The sequence below is a fragment of the Pongo pygmaeus genome, chromosome 15, assembly GCF_028885625.2.
Source record: "Pongo pygmaeus isolate AG05252 chromosome 15, NHGRI_mPonPyg2-v2.0_pri, whole genome shotgun sequence".
Lineage (NCBI taxonomy): Eukaryota > Metazoa > Chordata > Mammalia > Primates > Hominidae > Pongo > Pongo pygmaeus.
The window spans coordinates 34613799-34636275 of record NC_072388.2 but is presented as its reverse complement, the minus strand read 5'-3'; the positions used below and the strand labels follow the sequence as shown (position 1 = coordinate 34636275).

The 22477-nt window shown below is 35.4% G+C and overlaps 1 protein-coding gene across 6 annotated transcripts; it reads left to right on the top strand.

Annotated features, from left to right (window-relative positions):
- The first annotated feature begins 81 nt into the window (after window positions 1-81).
- MBIP (MAP3K12 binding inhibitory protein 1) lies at window positions 82-22195 on the top strand. Of its 6 annotated transcripts, XR_010123694.1 has the most exons (10): window positions 111-296; window positions 3968-4087; window positions 5859-6083; window positions 6166-6262; window positions 8747-8812; window positions 9046-9198; window positions 12604-12701; window positions 19225-19321; window positions 19953-19991; window positions 21569-21666. XR_010123694.1 is itself a non-coding variant. In XM_054448681.2 (9 exons), exons 1-9 carry the CDS (start codon window positions 168-170, stop codon window positions 21674-21676), a joined length of 1035 nt encoding a protein of 344 aa, XP_054304656.1. In that variant the 5' UTR covers window positions 82-167; the 3' UTR covers window positions 21677-22195. The 6 variants fall into 6 exon arrangements, 5 of the variants coding, with proteins under 5 accessions (XP_054304656.1, XP_054304660.1, XP_054304661.1 ...); XM_054448681.2 differs by lacking the exon at window positions 19225-19321 and having other exon boundaries at window positions 82-296; window positions 21569-22195; XM_054448682.2 differs by lacking the exon at window positions 19225-19321 and having other exon boundaries at window positions 96-296; window positions 21572-22195.
- Window positions 22196-22477: the final 282 nt, after the last annotated feature.

Genomic DNA, 22477 nt, shown 5'->3' with positions numbered 1-22477 from the left:
ATTGGTGTAACGTGCTTGTCATTCACATAGAGAGGATGGGGCCTCAAAGCCCGATCTAAACGAGACGCCGTGTCTTACGTCATCGCCAAGCGACTAAAGCTGGAAGGGAGGGGGCGGGGTAGTGAGCAAACCTTGGTGGTGGTGGTGGGGCGGCCTGAGAAGATATCATGGCTGCTGCCACGGAGCTTAGTCGCCCGAGCAGCGGTGACAGGAGCCTGGAGCGAAGATGCAGCCCCAACCTCTCCCGAGAGGTGCTCTACGAAATCTTTCGCTCTCTACACACCCTGGTTGGACAGGTGAGAGGTGGCCTGAGGGATTGGGAATATGGAAACCATCCGATCCCTCCCCGCCATTCTTTTTCTCTAGCAGAGGCCGGGGGCAGCTAGGCCTGCAGTGGTGTGGGATGCAGTCCCCGAAGCCGAGGTGTGGGAGGAGCCCGGGCCCAGCCGCCTCGGTCGGAGTGAGGAGGACGGCGGTACCTGTTGCAGAGTCGTTTACCTTGCAGCTGTCCTCCCCAAGAGTGGGTGAGGTTGGCCTAAGTGAAAACCCGGCTCCGAGAGAGGCAGGCTTGGAGAGAATGAATGTGGAAAAGCTTCACTGCGAGTTTAGGAGGCGCCTAGCGTTCAGGGTCCTTTTTCCTCCAACTTACTCTTTATGGGAATTGGTTGGTCAGTAGGCCTGAGATTTATAGAAAAGCGCGCGCTTATTAGCTTTTTTGGTGGGGGAGGGAGTAATTTGTTCTTATGAGTTACTTGGTTTTGTTTCTTTCTTTTTTCCTTCGGGCTGTTTTGTGCATCTATAACCCTTTCAAATGGGGAGGAAAGTAAAAGGAATTCATTTAAAATACTTCTAGCGTAAAGTTGGATGAGTTATCCATCGTTGATGCTGTTTGCGTTAGAACTGTCGTTATTTAACTATTAACTAGTTTAACTGGCTGATAAATCGCTTTTGCAGAAATGTCATAGTAAAATTGGTTTTAAATTGAAGTGGGCTTCTTCGATCAAGTCACTGTTTCGTTTCATAATGTAAAATTCAAGTTTTAAATGAGAAACAATTTAAAAGTATGCTTGTTTACCTGCCTTTTAAAAGGAAATATTTTCTATCTTACATAGACCATTTTCTAGCCGTAAAAGTTTGTTTTGGGGCTGGTACTAGCGCAAGTGGACACAGCAGGCATTTGTGTCAAAAATAATGGTAAATTCCTATGAAAATAGAACATTTGTCTGATTTGTGAAAATTATTTTTAAAGCCTTGAGTAGATGGAGAATCAGTCTTTTAAAAAGTTACTATTTTTAAAAATCGTAGTATGTTGTGTCTTACAAAGAACATTACTGTAAGTTAAACGGTTTTATGTAATGACACAATTATTAATGGAGACTGCTTAAAGATATAACTTTTAAATTCAGTTGTTTGCCAAGTACTTACCAAAAACGTTTTTTAAAGACTTGGGGTGTTTTGTTATTAACATTCCATTCTTAAGACCCAAGACCTTTAAATGGTTTAAAAGTTAGAGAACTTTTTATGGCGACGCTGGAACTTAAGTTTATTTATTTTATAATGTCAAGATGAAAAAAGTTTATGCTCACCTATTAACAGAAGATGGAATATTTTTGAAAAATACTGAGCAATGATTCAAACGTTTCTTTTGAAATATTTTGCATACTAAATTTTTCAAACTGATTAGAAAATTTTAAACATTCAAGTACTGTACAAGTAAAGAAGTGATTACAATTTACTTATGTCACCTGTCAAAAATGTTGACAGTAAATATTTGGTTACTTTACCATGACACAGTGAAGGGACCTCCTATACAAGTGTCAAAAATATGATTGTTTCATCAATTAAATGCAAACTTTTCATAATACTCTATATTTTGAGAAGTGTTAAGAGTGAAAATCAGAGTTCCATACTTATAAAATTGCCCCCAGAGAAATCAGTATTTTCTTTTGCAGCCACTTTAAAGGATTTTTAGAATGTATGTTGTAACATGCCTAACTTCATCCTGTGTCATCCCTAAGTGTCGTTGTATTATTAGATCTCCTCAGTAGGAAACATAAAACTGAATGTTAAAAATAATTTTTTACTTAAGATCACAAAATTTACTAATTTTAACCTTTTTGCTTGCCTCTGGATGGTCCATCTTACCAAACTAAACAATTATTTATTTTTAGCTTGGATTTTTGTATTAATTTAGTAAAGTTTTTACTGAAAATATATATTTAAATAGTCTATATTAATAGCAGACTAATAGAGATTTTCGAGTGAGTGGTTTACTCATCCAAGTTCTGTAGGGCAAAATGCATAGAATTCATATTACTAATAATGAATTTGTTGAATGAATAGTTAGATGTATTAGGACAGTTTTAAAATTAATTTGTGACATTATTATGTGGTTTTCTTAAAAGACTAATTATTCTTAATTGCACTTGAAGCTTATGTAATTCTGCTGAATTGAAATGAGAATATGAACCAAACATTAAGACTTATTTTTCTATAAGTTATTTTCTCTAGAATATGTGATACTTTGCTTTGGTTGAGGATTTGCCTGCTTTATCCCCAAGCTGTATTCTTAAGTTTTCTATCATCAACTATAAATCTCCTTGAAGACTATGAAAATACATTAATGGGTTACTTCCATACACAATACAGGTTGTTGTCTAACAAAATCTTTATAGGAATTAAAGTAATATAAATTAATGCATTAACTTTAACGTACAATCTTAATATATTCTAATCTTTGCCAGTGCAGCCTACATGAAATTTCTTATCTCTTTATACTTGTCTAATATGGACTTTTAAATGCTTCCATTCTCGTCTTCAAAGGGCAGTAAATTTCTGTCACATAGTATTTATTCAATATATTATCTTTTTATTGGTAACCTTACATCTTTTTGATCTTTGTACAGTGATTCATCTTTTTTATTATAATTGTGACTCATAAAATCTGTATTTGAACTCATGTAACACCTTTATTTTGTAGAAAAGATGACTCATTTTGAATAAATTATGTTAACTTGATTCTACTATGAAGTATATTCTTATACTATGCTGTAAACACATGTCCTTAGAAAAGTTTATGATGGTTCACTTTTATTCACTCAAAAGACTGCAGATGGGCACTCTCATTGTAAAATTTTCACTCATTTTGATAATAATCTTATATTCAGGTTCTTGGTAGTTTTCTGGGTATTATTTTATTCTATTAGATCACCAACTGATAGAAATCTCCATATAATGAGCCATCACATCTTAGCATTTAGCAAAAGATCTGGACATTTCATCCAGTCTGACAACTTATTTCACTATGGTGGAGAAGTCTTTGTTTTTCAGCTTCAGACTTCCATAGCTAAATAATAGTTTTTTATTTGAAATAAACATGTTGCCATTTGTCCCTACACTTTGTATGTATGAATAATCTTGACTTTTAAATTAGTTTAAAAATTGGTTAAAAGTTAAAAAACTAAAAATGTGATTTGGAGGACGTCAGAATAATGATATATTTCTGATATGTATTTGTGTACATACTTAAAGAGAAAGATGCATGTTAAAACTTTCACAAAACACTTGTACTTCCTCTGTTTAAGGCTCTGAGCTAGAAGTAGTAGGATTCTGAATAGGGCAAGCCTATATTGGACTCCATCCAAAGTTTGTATATATTGAAGTATCAAAAGAGCCTTCATCTTTTCATTTTTCATGAATGGTTTTACCTCTAAAATGGTCCCATTACACAGACCCAAGAAAAGAATTTGAATGACATGTCATTTTGTTTTTGTTTTTTTATGAAAATCTGTAGCTTTCTTGGCCTTTTAAAATGGTAACTGGGTAGAGCATTTCAGTGTATTATTAAAAACTTGATAACTTAGAGCATAATAGACCCGTTACTCTAGAAATCTTATTTTTGTGACAATTCCATATGTACAGCTTAATCGTGTAATTTTTGTGATGTTGCTGGTTTGCCCCTTTGAAGCTTAACCTCAGAGATGATGTGGTGAAAATTACAATCGATTGGAACAAGCTCCAGAGCCTCTCGGCATTCCAGCCTGCATTGCTCTTTAGTGCACTTGAACAACACATTTTATATTTACAGGTAAATTTCATGTTAGAAATGATAACCCGATATTGAAAATAGAAATTGATTGTGGTTAAATTAGTTGGAGTATTTGACAGTTCTAAACACTATATTAATAGTGTTGCTAATAAAAGGTTATTTACATCTGGATTTAATCTAAATCTGTTAATTTCAGTAGTGATCAGGACAGTTAAGGGAATATAGCCCAAAAGACCAATGTGGGTATGAGAATGAATGAATGCAATTCTATTCAATTCTAGACCTGCACTGAAACTTCAATACAGTTCCATCTATGGTGGGTTATAATTAAGCAATAAGACACGGCAGGTGTGTGTCATGCTATGATAATGATTCCATGCCTTGGGTGAGTTTGGAGGCTCATGGAGTGCTTTCAGTGGTTCAAGAAGGGGCATTATCCCAGCATGACACATCCTGGAGTGTCTATTGCAATTAAACAGTTTCAGCATAGTTTTTAAAAAGAAAGTAATTTTTATGACATTAATGTCTCATCTTAGTAAGTAGCCAGTCACTATTTTATCATTTCTTTTCCATAACAGTTTGAAATAATTCATTCTTTATATTAAAAGTTAATATTGAATCGGTATTTATAATAGTGTTGTTATATTTTTAAATATTTCATGTTAATAACTGAACAGTATTATGACCTTGCTGGTTTCTAATTGAACATCTTTGCAATTATAATTGATGTAAGTTTGCAGTTTATCTCTAATCAAAGTGTAAAATGTGAAGTGTCAAAAAGATAAGTGGAAGAATTGTTTGGATTGGTCAGTTTACTGTGATTAAGGTGTTATAAGGTTTCAAAAGAGTAGTACAGCAAACAATGGAAGCAAAATTGTGGGTATGAAAAAAATAATTGGAATGTTATTAGTGTTAGTGTGTTTTGACTAATGGAATAGCCATTAATTTTCAGCCCTCCATTCATTGACTTTGTGGGAAATTTTAACTGTTTCATGTTAAAAGTAATAATTAACCCTGTTTTTAAAGGGCAGAGCAGTGAGCTGTAGAACTCAAATGAGACCTAATTGTGGGGTGTGGGGGAGGGGAACAGTAAATGAGTAATATAGTTTATATTCTACAACAGGGATTTTCCCCCTGTAGTATAGTGATAGGCCTCTGCCTGTTTTCAGCTATAGATCTTTTTTTTTTCTTGTTCGTTTTCTTTTTTAAAATTTAATTTTATGACCAAAAGATATCTTGCCATGTCAGGAAAAGTCTGAGTGTTCACTCAGCCTAACACCTATATGTTTCATGTCTATGCTTCCTCATTCACATTGGCCAACTGCAGTTTCAAGTGGAGAATCTCCAGTGATATAGTGATAATGCAGGGCTTTGCTGAGTGAGAGCACTAGCTCTCGTGTTAAGGAGGAAAAATACTAAGCCTTAGTGTTCTGAGGAGGCATTTGAATGACATGTTAATTAAGTGGCATTGGTGCCAGAGGCTGAAGCCTTTGATTTGGCACAAAATAAAAGATGAGTGACAGAATGATTCTCTCAAAGAAAATTTTAAATTTCCTTAGGTTTTCTTTTCTTTTTTCCTCTCTCCTTTTTTAAAAAACAAATTTATAGCAAATGATAATGGTTACAATAGCAGAGAATAGTAAATACTTATATGTGGTCAGATCTGTGTGTCCTGGTATACCAACTTTTTATATTTATTAACTGATATTAAGTATTTCATTTACTTAGCAGAAATTTATGTAAATATATTAAGTGTGTAATTAATTTTGGTCAGATTGAACCTCAGCAGATGGAATTGTGTTGTTCTCAGCCTTTTTTAGCAAAACTTCAGTCTCCGATTAAAGAGGAGAATACAACTGCTGTTGAAGAGATAGGAAAAACAGAAATGGGGAACAAAAATGAAGTAAATGACAAATTTTCCATTGGCGACCTACAAGAGGAAGAAAAGCACAAAGAAAGTGATTTAGGAGATGTGAAAAAGACACAGATCCATTTTGATCCAGAAGTAGTTCAGATAAAGGCTGGAAAAGCAGAAGTAAGAAGGTTTTTTGGTGGGGGCGAGAGGGTATTATTTTTAAAAATTTTATGTTTACACTGTTAAAACTTGTTGTTTGTAGATTGACAGACGAATATCTGCATTTATTGAAAGAAAGCAAGCTGAAATCAATGAAAACAACGTCAGGGAATTTTGCAATGTTATTGATTGTAATCAAGGTAACTACCTAGAAATTAATTTTCATAGGGTTTTAAGCACAATTTTTATAGTTGCTCTAATCTTTTATTTATTTTTTAAATGAATAGCTTTTAGAACACAATTCAATTTATTTCACGGATTTAGTTAGTAATTAAGACAGTAGAGTTTCCTTCTGCTTAATAATAGACTATATTGCAAACTGGTTTTCATTTTGGTTACACAAAGTAAATGCTAACATTAAAAGTGTTTATCACAGGTGAAGATTATTTTAAAGTTCCTTTATCCTAGGAAATGAAGGTGAGGTATGAGTGAGAAGGTTGGTCAATCTCACTAGTAAAAGGAACTGAGCTCTATGAATTTCAAACCTATACATATACTGTGAAATCATGATGTTAATACATAAGTGAACTTAGTAAAGTTAATATTCCTCCAGAGGGAGCAGTTTTCTCACACTCCTGAGCTGTTTGAAATGTCCTGTGTCACGATACAACTGATTTATCATGAAGACCATGGTGTCTTGCTTTTTTCCTTTCTGCCATAGTGCATACATTTGCTGTTTTTCATCTGATTCTCCTTTACCTCTCTACTTGATGCTATAGTACATTTACAAATCTGCAAGTATGCTGCAGAATACAAAATATTGCAATGCAGTGCCATAGATTATACTCAGGCACCATAGTAATAATCAGAACAAGTAGTTCTTAGGAAAAATTATGGAGAAGAGTTCATAATTGGAATGAACATGTTTCTTGTTGCATGTAATATTTCATGGCTAATTATTATGAACATAGAATTGTCAGATGAACCTAGAAATGACTCATATCACGTTGGTACACTGATTCTCTTAATGAAATAATATAGGCTGGTATTGGGTCCTGAATTTAGCTGTGTGCTACTATTAACATTACACATGTGCATCTCTAAATTTGGTATATTTTCCTATTAGCTTTTCAGAACAGGTGCAACAATGGCAAAATCTCAGGTACTACAACCAACTACAAGCGACTATGAGAAAGGGTTTGTTGAGAGAGCAAGCACATGTGTCACTAATGTTATTCCTCTGTTCTCCCTGCTAACTCTATTATTATAAACCACCAGGGGATAGAAATTGACAAGAATTGAAATGCTCAGCAGGATTCCTTGGCCCATTCAATTCCTTGCTGGCTCAAAACAGTGCTAGCAAGAATTGCTGTGGAGAGTGACTAGCACTCGTACATTCACACCATGCTGAATTTCTCACTGATGGGTCAGTTAATCTATATGTTTGGAATATAATTCTGGAATGGATGATAGCTTCTTTTTTTAACCCTTAGCCCCATGAAATGGTAAGAAGAGAATGGAGAAAGGATGGCCCTTTAAGCATATTTTGAGGTGCCTCCAAAAAAAAAAAAAAGGAAAGATGACTATTTAGTCTCTAGATATAAAAGCTAAGTGGATTTGGAATTTTATGCATACTATTTATCAACAGAACTACTAAGGAAAGTTCAACTGAAAAAAATACAAATGTATTTTAATATGTTAGTGTGTTCCTTTTAATACCTACAAATTTAACCTAACTATAAACAGTGTAATTTTTAAAAATCAAATTTCATAGGGGGGGAAAAAAGAATTTATTTTTTAAGAATCTCATTTACCAGCCATTTTTTACAAAATATTCAAGGGAATTTTACAGGAGATGTACTGCCAATGTGTGGCCTTTAAACATTATTTCAAACATAAGTATATATTATTACTATGTAGTATCATATGTTAATATATAACAATTATGTTAATATTAGTTGTATTATATGTTAACATCTTTCCAATTTTCCCCCTTTGTAATTTATGCATTGATACTTAATTTGAAAGAAATACTTTTCAGCTTGGAAAAAAATAGGAACAAATTTTCACAATAGACCTTTCCTAAAATGAAACTTTTTTGAAAAGTGGTAGGATGAGAAGAAGTAGATGACTTGTGTGATGAAGGGTTTTTAAAATGAGCACTGGAAATCTAGGTAGAGTGGAAATGTATGTGTACTTGAGGTTTCGAGGTCATCTTTGTGTGGAGTTCTGAAATAAAAATGTGTTAATTCTTTTTATTGGGTGTTCACTAATTTGGTCATTAAAATAAAAAATGCTGAATTAAAAGAATTCTAGTAAAAATGATGGGTTTTATTTCTACAATGAAGTAGAATTTAAATACTCTATGGTAGATTATTTTCTCCAGTGGCCCGAATAGTGACATTGGTTTTCAAAATTCTATCAATTTGTGCCACTTAATGTTGATGGCTTTTCTGTATATAAATCTGAACATTAGGTAAGAATATTAGATATTATGATAAATTTTGACAGGTAAAGAAGGTCACTAAATTCTATCCTGTGTGTGATAGTAATTTATTGTTACTATTATTTATTAAAATTATTATGAGTAAAATGTTAATATGAATTATTGAAAGTTTATAAAAATCTCATACATTTGAAGGGAAGAATATATTTAAACTTATATTTATCTAAATTCTCCTTAGAAAATAGTTGTGCAAGAACTGATGCGATTTTTACCCCTTACCCCGGATTTAAAAGTCACGTAAAAGGTAAGTAACCACCACATGACATCTGGGTCACTGACAGAAGTCTAGATTATTAGCAAAATGGAATAGAAATAGCTTTCCCATCTAAATTTTATTTTAAAACAAAAACATCTTGCCATCCTTCATACTTGTGGTTAGATGGTCTTTTTGAAAAAAATATAAAGTGCTATTAGGGAATAAGAATTTCTGATTTTTGAAATACAAATGTATATAGGCTCAAAAGTTTCTTAATTTAGTTTCTAGAGTTGTGAATACATACGGACCACAGACTAGACCTGAAGGAATTCCAGGGTCAGGTCATAAACCTAACAGCATGCTTCGAGATTGTGGTAATCAGGCTGTAGAAGAACGACTACAAAATATTGAGGCCCACTTGCGGTTACAGACAGGTAAGCAAAGTGCTAAGTGGTACCTCATAATGAACCTTTGCAAATGGTTAAAAAATTGCAGTTCATTTAGTCACCAAATTTTCATTTAGCTCCTAACATTTCTTGAACAGTAAGTGCCAGTCATTCAGAAAGTGTTATGTATATGTCAGTTCACTTAAAAGGTGTTATCACTGTACAGATAAATAAATTGAAGTTTAAAGAGCCCAAGCAAACATGCCTAAGATAGTAAGTGACAACTCTTTAAAAAAAAAAAAAAAAAGAAAGAAAAAGAAAAGAGATAGTCCAGTCTTGCCCAGGCTGGACTTGAACTCCTAGGCTCAAGTAATACTCCTGCCTCAACCTCCTGTGTCAGTGGGACTACAATCATGTGCCACTGCACCCTGCTCAAACCCAAGTCCTCACTGGGTGCAGAGCCTGAGTCTCCCTCTCCATTTATTCACCATGTCTGTTGATTCTGTTTTCTAAATAAATATCTCTCAGATCTGCACACTTCTGTCTTATCTCTACTGCTACTACTAGAGTTGAAGCCACTGTGATCTCTGGCTTGGACTGATGGAAGGATATTTACTGGTATCTTTGCCACTTGACTTCCTCTAGATCATTCTCTACCCTGCGGCCAGATTGCTTTTTCTAAAGCTCAAATTTGATCTTGTTTCTTCCAGCTAAAAATGTGGAGATTGGGATTGGAGGGGGTTGTAATTTTAAATAGTGTTGTCCACATCTGTAGTTCCAGCTACACCTCTGGGCTTCCCATCTCCCATTCACTGTGCTGCTTTAGAATCTTTATACTCATGCCCTTCTGTCCATGCTTTTTCTTCCTAATCCTAGACCAGTGCAGATTCACCTTTTGTATAATCTTATCTACGTAGCACCTGGTATTCCCTGCTCCCCTTTAAAGCAGTTATCATGGTTCTGTTTGTTTAATGTCTGTCTCCTGCTAGATAGTCTATGAGAGTGCAACTATGTCTGTCATATTCATTTCTTTGTACCTATTACAGTGCCTGGCACAAAGCAAGTGCTCAAATGTTTATTGAATGAACAGTTACTCATTTCACCTTTGCAGATATATGTACGGAGGGACAGAAAGTTAGTGTTTGACTCTCTCAGGGTAGGTCAAGGGATGATGGCATCCTAATGAAGTGACATTTGAGGCCTTGAAGGATTAGTAGGAATTTTCCAGAGCAAAGCATTCCCAAAAGAGGGAACAGCAGAAGCAAAGCATTCCAAAAAGAAGAAACACCATTTGCAAAAAAGGACAAAAACACAAAATATGGTTCAGGAGATATCTGAATCCAGTATAGCTGGAGTATACTAGCTATCTGAAGCTATACTAGCCAGATGAAGGTAGAAGAAAACAGAATGAGTAAGTCTTTGAGAGTAATGAGACACTGGCATTAAGTATTAATCTCTTCCCTCAGAAGTGGATGAGTTTAAAATGCCACTGTATAAAAGGATTGACTGGTTAAGTCTCTAATAATAGTATGAAATAGTTAATTTTTTGGAAAAATATCTGTTGAATGCTTACTATGCTCCAAGCACTATTTTAGGCACAAGGGATACTGAGATGATATAATGATAGTCCCCAGCTTCAAGGACTTTATAATCTAGATGAGAGAGAGATTAATAGTGAAGTAGAGTTTTAAAGGAGTAATGAAAGGCTGGGTGTAGTGGTGTGTGCCTATAATCCCAGTTCCTTGGGAGGCTGAGGGGGGAACAGAGCTTGAGTCCAAGAGTTTGAGACCAGCCTGGACAATATAGTGAGAGTCTGTCCCAAAAAACTGAGGAGCACTGAAGAATGGTGGGGGCACAAAGAGCCTTTATGCGAATGAAGAGGTTTAGGCAGTGCCTGCGTTACCCAGTGAAGCTTGAACTGGCTCTTGAAAGATACAGAAGTAAGACAGAGGACATTGTAGGTAAAGGGAGCAGCAAGAGCAAAGTCAAATGAACAAGTTAACTTATTTAAGAACAAGAACAACCAAGGTCCTAAGATTTTTTAAAATCCTCAAAATTTTTAGAATTTTTATACATAAGTTGACAATTTTGATATAAAAATTTACTCATATTCTTTAATTGCATAATGATTGGCTAATCATGTATTCATTCAGTCAGTAAATATTAAGCACCAGCTCTTTGCCATGCATTGTAGTCTTATGAACTGATGCTTCCTAGATTTGTGCAGTGCACAAGCTGCACAGCCCTACCTAATGAACAAAACAGATAAAACTGTCTATCCTCTTGGAGCTTACATTAGAATGGGGAAACAAACAATACAGAAAGAAAATATACTGAATGTTGGGTGGTAGTAATGGAATGGAGAAAATTAAGGTAAGGAGGATAAGGGAGTGCTGGGTAGGGGAGTGGTAGTACTGGCATTTTTAACAGGATAGTCAGAGAAAGTGTTACTGATAAGGTAACTTTTGAGCCAAGACTTGAAATTGACTTGGGATTATGGCGGTAGATGGAACCAGCTAAAGCTTACAGGGTGCTTGGCCTCTTTGAGTAACAGAAAAAAGTAATCAAGTGGCTGGAACCATGTGGACATAGGGAGAATATCCACGTTGTGTATGGCCTTGTAGGCCATTGTGAGGGCTTTGGTATTCAATCTGAGTGAAATGATCAGGTATTGGAAGGTATTTAATCTGAGTGAAATGATCAGGTATTGGAAGCAGAGAAATGATGTGATCTAACTTATATTTTTAGAGGATCACTGGCTCCTGTGTTGAGAATACACTCTGTGGAGGAAGCATGGCAGAAACAGGGAGACCAGTTTGGGAGCTGCAGTAATCCAGGGAGAGGTGGAAGTGGTCTGGACCAGAAAGGCCACAGTGTGGAGGGGGTGAGAAGTAGAAGGATTCTTGATATAATCATAAATTTAAAATTTGAGTGGCCATAATTTACTCTTCCCCTCCTCAGAAAGTTTGTTAGCTTAGAATTATGGTAAAGCCCCTTTTTTACATTCTTTTAGGTCAAAGGAAAAATATGGCATGTAGGGAGAAATACTAATTGAAGAAAATAGTACGACATATTGCAACCACTGCATTGAATTATCATCATTTGTCACTATGCATTTTTGTCCTCCCATGTAACTATCAAAGCATATCAGAAATATAAATTGTTCTATATGGAAGCTATTCAATATCTTGTAAAATGAATTTAACATGAAACTTCTAGAATATAGGAAGCATAAACGGGGTTTGGAGAGAGGAAGTGTAGTACAATATGTCCGATAGTGTATAATACAAAAATATGACCTAAGGACTTCATTCTGTTTTACTTTTGTTTTTTATTTTCTTAAGTATTTTCCATTCCTTTGCATAAGTGTCTTTGCATGGTATTTTAAGAATAAAAATTGTGAGAAGAAAGAATTATTCAATAGTATCTCAGAATTTTTTTTAATGTATTTAGGTGGTCCAGTGCCAAGAGACATTTATCAGAGAATTAAAAAACTTGAGGATAAAATCCTTGAATTGGAAGGCATCTCTCCTGAATATTTTCAGTCTGTAGTGAGTATAAGTGTCCTTTAAAAATAAATGAAAATGTTATTGTATTCTGGATTCTTTGTGGTTTAACAGTCACTCATTGATATATAAGCAAAACACTATTTTAATAATTCAAAGATGAATGAACACAGTCCTGTGTAGGGGATACATCTAGTTCCTTAAAAACTCTGGTTCTGAATATTTTTAAAATTTAGAATTTTTAAAAAGGGATACTTCTATTATATATTACCCACACCTCTCAAACTTAGGCCATTTTCATGGCATAGTAAGTCAGCCCGGGTGGTGGTTGGGCCTGTCACTCTGAACTTGCTACTTTGTAAAACAGAAGCTTCCTCTGTAACCTTGCTCTTTCAGTGATGCCTCTGCCTCTTTAATCTCTCTTCCCCAACAGGCTCCTTCTCTCAGCTCATATGCAGTTAATACTAAACAAACACACACCTCAAGCTGCCACTCTTACTCTTTACCTTAACCACCAGACTTTCTATGTTTTTGTAATTCCTTAACTGTAGCATTCACTCATTCTTACCCCTTTTTCCAAGAACATTAAGAAACAGTGTTGTGCTGGTAAGTTAGTATCTTTGGCACATCAACATTTTTCAGAAAAATGATCCTGAGCTCATTGTGTTTTCCTCAGTCTTCTGAGGTGATTATATATAATACCTGCCTTCCCTAAGTTTTGTTTTTTTTTTAAGCAGTACCATATTAGAACTAAAATAATACCAAAGTGAGATTATACCAAAACTCCTATTTCTGAAAAATTATGTGAGATAGCCCATTTTAGCATGGATCATATAAGTTAGTGGTGAAAATATATTTAAAATTTATTTTAGGTAGGACAGCAATCTTCCAAAGTTATAGACTGAGTATTAGAGTGAGTTACAGAAAAGAGGTATTTCCAGAAGAAGGCAGGTCATGTAACAAAAGGGAGCAGCAAGTCCTAAATGACAAAATTTCAGAGAAGAGTTTTGGTGATTTACTGCTCTCAAATGTAAAATGAGGTTTATAAAAATACTAAGGGCTGAAGCAAAGATCGAATGAGATAATGCCGATCAAACACTTAGCATACTGCTTAGCACATGGTAAAAACCTCATTGGCATTTATTTAGTTTTAGAACTACGAAGTAGCTGTACAAACATGGAAAAGTCACTCTATTCCTCTGATCTTCAAGATGTCTAATTTTAGAAAATGTGTTGGTTGTACTACATAATTACAAAGGTCTTTTCACTTTTAGGATTATTCTTTGAATGTCTTCCTAGGAAACTTCATAAAGATTTTTAATGACTTTTCCTACAGTAGTCTACCATAAGTTTTTCCCATTCTAACTGCCTTCATTAAAGAAGGCAATAACCTAGGACAGTTATTTTTCTAGTTCAGTTTCATACCTTGTTAATATAATTCTTCTTAACAATAGAACCGATGTTAAATAGAGTATGGTAAAATCAGATGCCTCCAATGAGAACTTGCTGCAGCATCATTCCTCTCTTCTCTCTGATTCTGATTTATAAAACCTTAACATAGGCCAGATGCAGTGGCTCACGCCTGTAATCCCAGCACTTTGGGAGGCCAAGGCGGGCAGATCACCAGAGGTCAAGAGTTCAAGACCAGCCTGACCAACATGGAGAAACCCCATCTCTACTAAAAATACAAAAAAATAAAAATCAAAAAAATAAGCTGGGCATGGTGGCACATGCCTGTAATCCCAGCTACTTGGGAGGCTGAGGCAGGAGGATCGCTTGAGCCCAGGAGGCTTAGGTTGCAGTGAGCCAAGATCGCACCATTGCACTCTAGCCTGGGCAACAAGAGCAAAACTCTGTCTCAAAAACAAACAAAAAAAAACTTATAGATGTGTTTAACAAAAGAACAAGCCCTCCACATCATAATCTTTTTTTTTGTTTTGATCTGTTACAGATAGGATAGAGTGGGTAAAGAGGTAGAAGTAGCCAGATGGTTAGGACCTTAAGTGCTATGCTCAGAAGTTTAAAATCTGTTTTCCAGGCAGGGAGCAGGGGGAATCTACTGAAACCATTTGAGCAGAGAAGTGATTTGTGAACACGATATTTAGAAAGATTTATCTAATACAGTTGTGGGAGACAAAAGAGAGAAACTAAGGACAAGGAGATAGTATTATGCTAGCTTAGATGTGAAGTTAGATCCTAAAATAGGGACATGAGTGAAAATAAAAGATTAATGCAAGCAGGGAAAAAAAAGGGGACAAATACTGATGATTGGATGTGGAAAGAGACAGAGAACAAGGATAGAGTCCAGTTTCTGGTTGGAAAAATGATACTATCATTGATAGAAATAAGAAAATCTAGAGAGAGAGAGACTTTTGTGGGAAATGTGAATTTGAAGGCAGAGGAGGTTATGAAGTTAAAAATATCAGGTAAGCTTTTTGAGGTACAGCACTTACACTTGGGACAATGGGGAGAGTCTGTGTAGTGGTGAGAGTCCATCGATGGATAGGACCACAGATTGTCTGAGGGCTGAAGTCTGAAGCTTGGTGACTGCCTAATTTCAGGGGCAGGAAGCATTTGTAAATGTAAACAGAGGATTGGCATATATGTATTAAGCATTCAGAAAAGGATGGATGGTGGCAACCTGTGATAAAACAGGTGCTTTTTAAAAGTATTTCCAAATATGTTAAAAAAAACTATATATCTTTTAGAAGAACTGCTTCTGGATTCGTGTTGGAAGGGACACATCAAATTAGTAGTGAGCTACAAGGAAGAAGAAAACACTGGAAAGGTTTAAACATTCAGACTCATTCTGTCCTTTAGGCCTGTGAACATATATGACACAAGCCCTATGGGAAAGAAGATTTCATACTCATCACCCTTCTATAATAGGATGAATGAGCCATCTTTAGGAACCTCACTTGGAATACAGTCAGCTATAAGAATGTCCTTGCAAACAGGAGAAGTTGAGCACATACCTTACAGAGGACATAGTACATTATTCATCACCCTCACCATCATGCTGGGAGTACATGCATGGTAATTGCATAATTTTACATATTTATCCCTCAAAAGTATACAGAAGAAACTACATATGTAGCACAGTCCTATAGCTTCTAAAGATAGGAAAGGAAAGTTGAGCCCATTCAATTTATTAAGGATTGAACTTTTGTTGGAACTCCTGAACTCTGAAAAGATTTTCATTGAAATGTGTTTATTCAGATTCACATGTAGATGAATTCTAAACATGGGGGAGCTTCTTACAATTGGATAGAGATTGATTATCATGGGTAACATTGAAGCGTAGCATAGAAAAACAAATATTTATGGGGAAAAAAGATGTCATTTGTATTTGTTTTATAAAACGTAATCAGATTATATAAAGTTCTCATTTTACGACCAGACATAAAACTCCAAAATAATTTATAATGTGTGTAAAACAGGATTTATGACAAAAGTTAATAATACTTGTTGGACATTTTGATACAAGAGTTCTAAAGATCTTTATTCTTCACATTAGCCATGGAAAGCTTTAAATGTAATGTTTTCAAAAGTTTAAGGGCATGGCCTTAACAGTCCATTTAAAAGATAACGATCTTTGAGTATTTCCAAAGACTTACTGATTTTAAATTATGATACTTGAAAACAGTAAGTACCAACATGCTTTTGCAAGTATATTGTTCATTTTATAGCATTTATCACTCATATGTTTATACATGTTTTTCACTTTATATTTTGAAACTCTCAAGGGCAGGAACTATGTCTTGTTCATCTTTGAGACACAGAATGTAGTAGATATCGAGTAGATGTGCAAATGAATGGATAGGACTTGGCTGATAGCTTATTATTGGACTTTGAAGGTGTGTTAACTTTGTTCAAAGCACTGACTGAGTGTAATTTTTAGTCCGTAACAGTAACTCCTGGTTCTTAAGGGAAGTATCGGGGGAGGGGAATGCTGAAAACCAGGTCAACATCATGTACACAGGCCATGTGCATGTGAACGTGTGGTGGGTCTGAAGCATGAGTGAACAACTGGATTCAGCTAGAAAATTAGATTGTAAACATATTTCAGAGGGCCTTGAAGGTCACACTAACCAGTTTGCACTTCTAGTATCATTGGAGCACAATTAAGTTTTAGAGAAAGAGAGAAACTTGTAATTTAGGTCCCTGTCTGGTGGCATTTTAAAGTCTGAGTTGGAGAGAAATTGGAGTCAAGGAAACTAGTTTAGGAAACATGTCATTGTCCAAGCCAGAGAGAAATGAAGGTCTGAATCAGGACTCTGGGACTAGAAGGGAAGAAAAACATTTTAGATACTACACACATAGAATCAGTTGCCTTTTACAACTGAAAGAAAGAAAGCCAGTCATGGAAGAGGCCTCCTTACCCTTGAGTTTCCTTAGAGCACTGATTCCCTGGATTCACGTGTGTGTGTGTGCATGTGCGTGAATGTGTGTATGACAGTCATGCTCTGCATAAGGATGTTTCAGTCAACAGTCAACTGCATATATTACAGTGATCCCATAAAATTATAGTATGGTATTTTTACTGTATCTTTTCTATGTTGAGATGTGTTTAGATACACAGATACCATTGTGTTACACTTGCCTACAGTATTCAGTACAGAAACATGCTGTAAGGTTTATATGCTAGGAGCAATAGACTATACCACATAGCCTAGGTGTGTACCATCTAGGTTTCTATAAGTATACTCTATGATGTTCACACAATGACAAAATTAACACATTTCTCAGAATATATCCCCATCATTAAGCGATGCATGACTAGGAACCTGCTAAGGTAAAATAATGGGTGAGGAGAGACAATTTTGCATTACCTTTCTTCAGCTTTTTCTTTAGTGTGCTGTGCTCTCAAGTATTTTCGCTCAGGTACCAAAACCTATTAAAATGTCCACCTTTTATACTTCTGTACAGATGGGGTTATGTCCCAATAAACCCATCAAAAACTGAAAATACTATTAAGTCTAAATGCATTCAGCACCTCTAACCTACCGAACATCATAGCTTAGCCTAGCCTAAAACATGTTCAGAATGTGTACACTGGCCTATCGTGTACAGTTGAGGAAAGTCACTTGGCAGCACAGGACACTGTAGAATATTGGTGTTTACCCTCATACCCCATGGCTGACTGGGAGCTTCGCTCACTGCCACTGCCCAGCATCACAAGAGAGCATCGTTATCACGTCACTAGCCCAGGAAAAGATCAAAATTCAGCATTTGAAGTACAGTTTCTACTGAATGTGTGTCACTTTCACAGCATCGTAAATTTGAAAAACCTTATCTAGCCATCATAAGTCAGGAACTATACTGAGATTTCCTTATACCTAAAACAAATAGTAAAGTTAATCTGGTGTATCCATGGTAGATATGGTATTTCTAAGTGTTCTTCTTATCAAAATATTCTGCTCAGACCTAAAACAAGCCCAAAAGGCCACATTTTACTGTTTTTAAGTCACTGAGCCACTGATGACCTTATTTTCCTCATTCTAACATTTCTTGCTTTGGTTCTATGGTACAGTAGTAATCCGATTGTTTAATAGCATAGAAACTATCAATATATTACAGGTTAAACGATTAGGAGAACAAGGGGAATTTTTTTGTTCGTTTGTTTTTAGATGGAGTCTTGCTCTGTCGCCCAGGCTGGAGTGCAGTGGTGCAATCTCAGCTCACTGCAACCTCCGCCTCCCGGGTTCATGCCATTCTCCTGCCTCAGCCTCCCAAGTAGCTGGGACTGCAGGCACCTGCCACCACACCCGGCTAGTTTTTTGTGGTTTTAGTAGAGACTGGGTTTCACCATGTTAGCCAGGATGGCCTCGATCTCCTGATCTCTTGATCCACCCGCCTTGACCTCCCAAAGTGCTGGGATTACAGGCGTGAGCCACCATGCCTGGCCAAGGGGAATTATATTTGCATTAAGTGTATAAAAAACCACCTCTTAGGAAGTTAGGAGACTGATCAATCACCAAATTAAACATTGATTCCTTATTTGCCCATAGGCCCTACCACAGGTATCCAGCTTGGTTTGGCAAAGGAAGGAGCATAATTATCTGAGCTCTATTATTTCATAATTACTAATTCTAATACTTAATGATTTCCCATTTATTGTAACTTGATAAGAAGCATACCTAGATGTTCTTTGAATCAACTTTTGACACAAAGGAAAATGTGAGTTTTAATGTTGTCTTTAAAATCTCAATAGTCAGAAATGCTCATGAGAACATTTTGTCTCTGACATTCACAGTTTTTTTGTCAAATATACTCATTTACTAATTTGCCATTCAAAAGCTAGTGCTTGTGTGAAACTAAGAAAAGGTCTGGAAAGAATTCATTAGGCCAAAGTTTAAAAGGCTCATTAGTGGATCAATGAGAATGTTGTTAGCTTCAGCTAAGAAATTTGAACTCAAAACTGGCTTAAACATTATGTAAATTATAAAATAGGAAGTCCATGGTAGCACAAGCTTCAGATTTAATTGATTCAGTGGCTAAATCATAATTGTAAGAAAATAGGTTTCTTTCCCCTCTTAACTCTGCTTGGTGTTAACTTCTTTTCCAGGCAGATGGCAAGATGGCTACAGCACTTCCAGGTGTCTTACCCAGACATGGCAGTAACCTGAGGAAGTGCCTTCTTTGAGGGCTTTCTCTCAAAAGATGTGAGGAAGCTTTTTCCAGAAGCTCTCCTCTTAATCTCCAGCAGACCTCTCCTTTACTCATTGGCCGGAACTGGACCCAGGCCCATTTCAGTCACTGACAAGACCGGGAAGCCATTGGCTTGGGCCACACAGAGAAGTAGTGGATAGGTAGCTGCTTGCATAAACAACCACAGTGTCTACTATAGTCAGTCCAGGGTGTGTGTGTGTGTTTTCACCCCTTGGCCTCATATACCAGATCCATTTTTCCTTTGTCTGTTGTCACTTCACTTGTTCAATACCCTGGGATGGAAAGGTTATGAAAAAAAACTAAGCAGAAAATCCCCAGAGCACCTCTTTCCGCAATCACTCAGGCTCATTAGAAGCGGGTAATTGATGGGAAAATATGTATTGCCAAGGATGAGCATGTTGCTGCAATATTACTATTACATATTGTTAACGTCATCCTCTTTAGAGGGTGACTTGCAGAATATAAGGTAGATGTTGGTTACAGACAGTAATTGTTATTGGTAAATTGGTTGGCTTTTTTTCTGTCAGGGTTCCCAAGGCTGTACATAATTTGTACAGTATTTTATAAAGAAAAAAATGATGCTTAGATTTTTCTAAACATTGATTCCTTTTTTTTTAAATCTAGAGCTTTTCTGGAAAAAGAAGAAAAGTTCAACCACCTCAAGTAAGTTACTGCATTTTCATTTTGGTTTCTGAAATAGTTTGATTAGTTTTATATCTTTCTTATTAATAAAAGTTTCTACTATGGTTGCTTTTAGGTCATACCCTGGTAAAATCTAGGACTGAAGAAAAGGGCAGTATAAACTAATATACTTGAATAGAAAAATTATTTTAAGGGCATGGAATGACACAGATAGGTTAAATAAATAAAACCTTTGTCCTGCTTTTAGTAGTACAAGGATGTGTCATTCACAAAGTGCTTAAAAATAGGAAGTGCTCAAGTAATTTCAGTCTTCCCCCATCCCTTCCTTTTTTGAATACTTCTAATTAGCAGCACCTAGATCAAAAAGGGTGTTTGGCAGAGTTTGACTTCAGCCAGTCCTGTCTAAAGTGCTACTTTACTAATTAGTTGAACCTTAAATAGTAAGGCTTTGCTAGAATTTAACAGTGGTAATGTGAATTTAAAGTTGGAGAAAACTTTCTAATTTTTAAGAGTAGCATATTTTTTTCTTGTAAAATTCTGAGTAAGTTTTTTGATAGCAGCTATTTTTTCCAGAAGTAAATGATTATAATTGATCCCTCAAGAGAGAATTTCTAGGTATTTTAAGCAGCTATTTTTAAAGTTAACTTTTTTTACTATTGATTATGAGAATAATCAGGTTTTTAAAAGTTATTCTCTTATGTAGTAAACTGTCAGACTTGTTGGTGCTTTAAAAATACAATTCACATAACATAAAATTCATCATTTTAAAGTGGCTATTAGTATATTCACTATGTTGTGCAACCATCACCACTAAGTCTAGAACATTTCCATCACTGCCCCCAAAAAACCCGGTATCTATTAGCACTCAGCCCCAATTTCCCCTTCTCTTTACCCCCTAATAGCCACTACATAATACTTGTGTCTAAATTAGAAATATTAATATATAAGTGAGGGTGTTCACATAGATAGACTTGAATAAATCCAATTTTTATTGGAAGGTAAAATAAGTGTTTTCTTCACTGTTTTCCACTTCAGGTTAACTTGAGTAATCAACATAGAAAGTTTTCCATTAAAAGGGATAGCTGATGTCTCAAATGATTTTTTTCTCCTGGTAGTAGGATAATTAGCATTTTTCTTCTTCTTTCCAACTTTTAAGCTCAAGGGATTTTCAGGTTTGTTACATGGGTAAATTGCGTGTCACGGGGGTTTGGTGTACAGATAATTTTGTCACCCGGTAATCAGCATAATACCCAATAGGCAGTTTTTCAGTCCTCTCCCTTCTCCCATCTTCAAATAGGCTCCAGTGTCTAATAATCAGGCTTTTTTTTTTTTAACTTATTCTTTCTAAGTATAAAAGGTTCAGGAGAGCTTAGTCATTAGAAAAGAGAAAAAGAAATATTTAAGCCTTGTTATTTTATGCCTTTAAATTTATGATATAGTCAACATATATAGTTGCTCAGTTTTAATATTCTCATGAGGGAAAAAACCATTTGATCATGCTTTTGAATATTTTAAATATTTATAGTTCATTTGGCACTTTATCTGCATTAAGATACTTCAGAATCTTATTCAGCAATTTGTGTCGTTATTGTTTACAGCAGAACTATTCACTGGCTGAACTTGATGAGAAAATTAGTGCCCTCAAACAAGCCCTTCTCAGAAAATCAAGAGAAGCAGAATCCATGGCAACCCACCACCTTCCATGAAAAACTCCTCTCATCCTTGTCATTTTACTTTTTTGTATACATATGTGTAACTTACACTGTTATTAATTCAACGGATATATATTTATCAATGTAGACTTCTCTGTGAAGTCAAGGTTTACTTTCACATGAGTCCAGCTTGCAGCAAGTAATCTTCAAATATTCCAGTAAGTTTTGAAATAATGAATGCATTGAAAATAACATTGTTGGAATTTATTCCCTTCTGTTTTAAAGGAGGTATTTTGGAAATTGAAAAACTTAATTTACAAGTGCTGGTACATCTTTTTTCTTTTGTGGACCACAGGAAGGAAGATTTATTTTGATATTGATACTTTAAAAAGACTTTATATTTGTGACATTGATGTTAACCAGTTTATTAGTTTAAATCAGTACTTTGCATATAATAAGCATTCAACAAAAATTTATTGACTGAAATGAATTTTAAATGCATGTGCATGAACTTGTTTTTCTTAATCTTTAAGATGTCAGTATTCATGTAAATAAACAATAGATCCAGCTTTATCCCTTTGATGGTGTGACTTTGAACAATTTACTTAATCTGTCTTTGTTCTTATTTCCCAGTCTGTGAAATGGGAATGACAATAATAGAAACTACCTTATTGATTGTTATGAAGAAGAGATGAGATCATGCATGTTTGAAACTGTCTGTCCCAAGGGAATTGCTCAGTAAATGTTAGCTAATATTATAAAACCAGGTCTGTTTTTGGACAGCAATTAGGATATTACAAAGAAATTTTAGTACCTCTCTTTTGAGAGTCTTACCTTTACAAGACCCCGCTTACA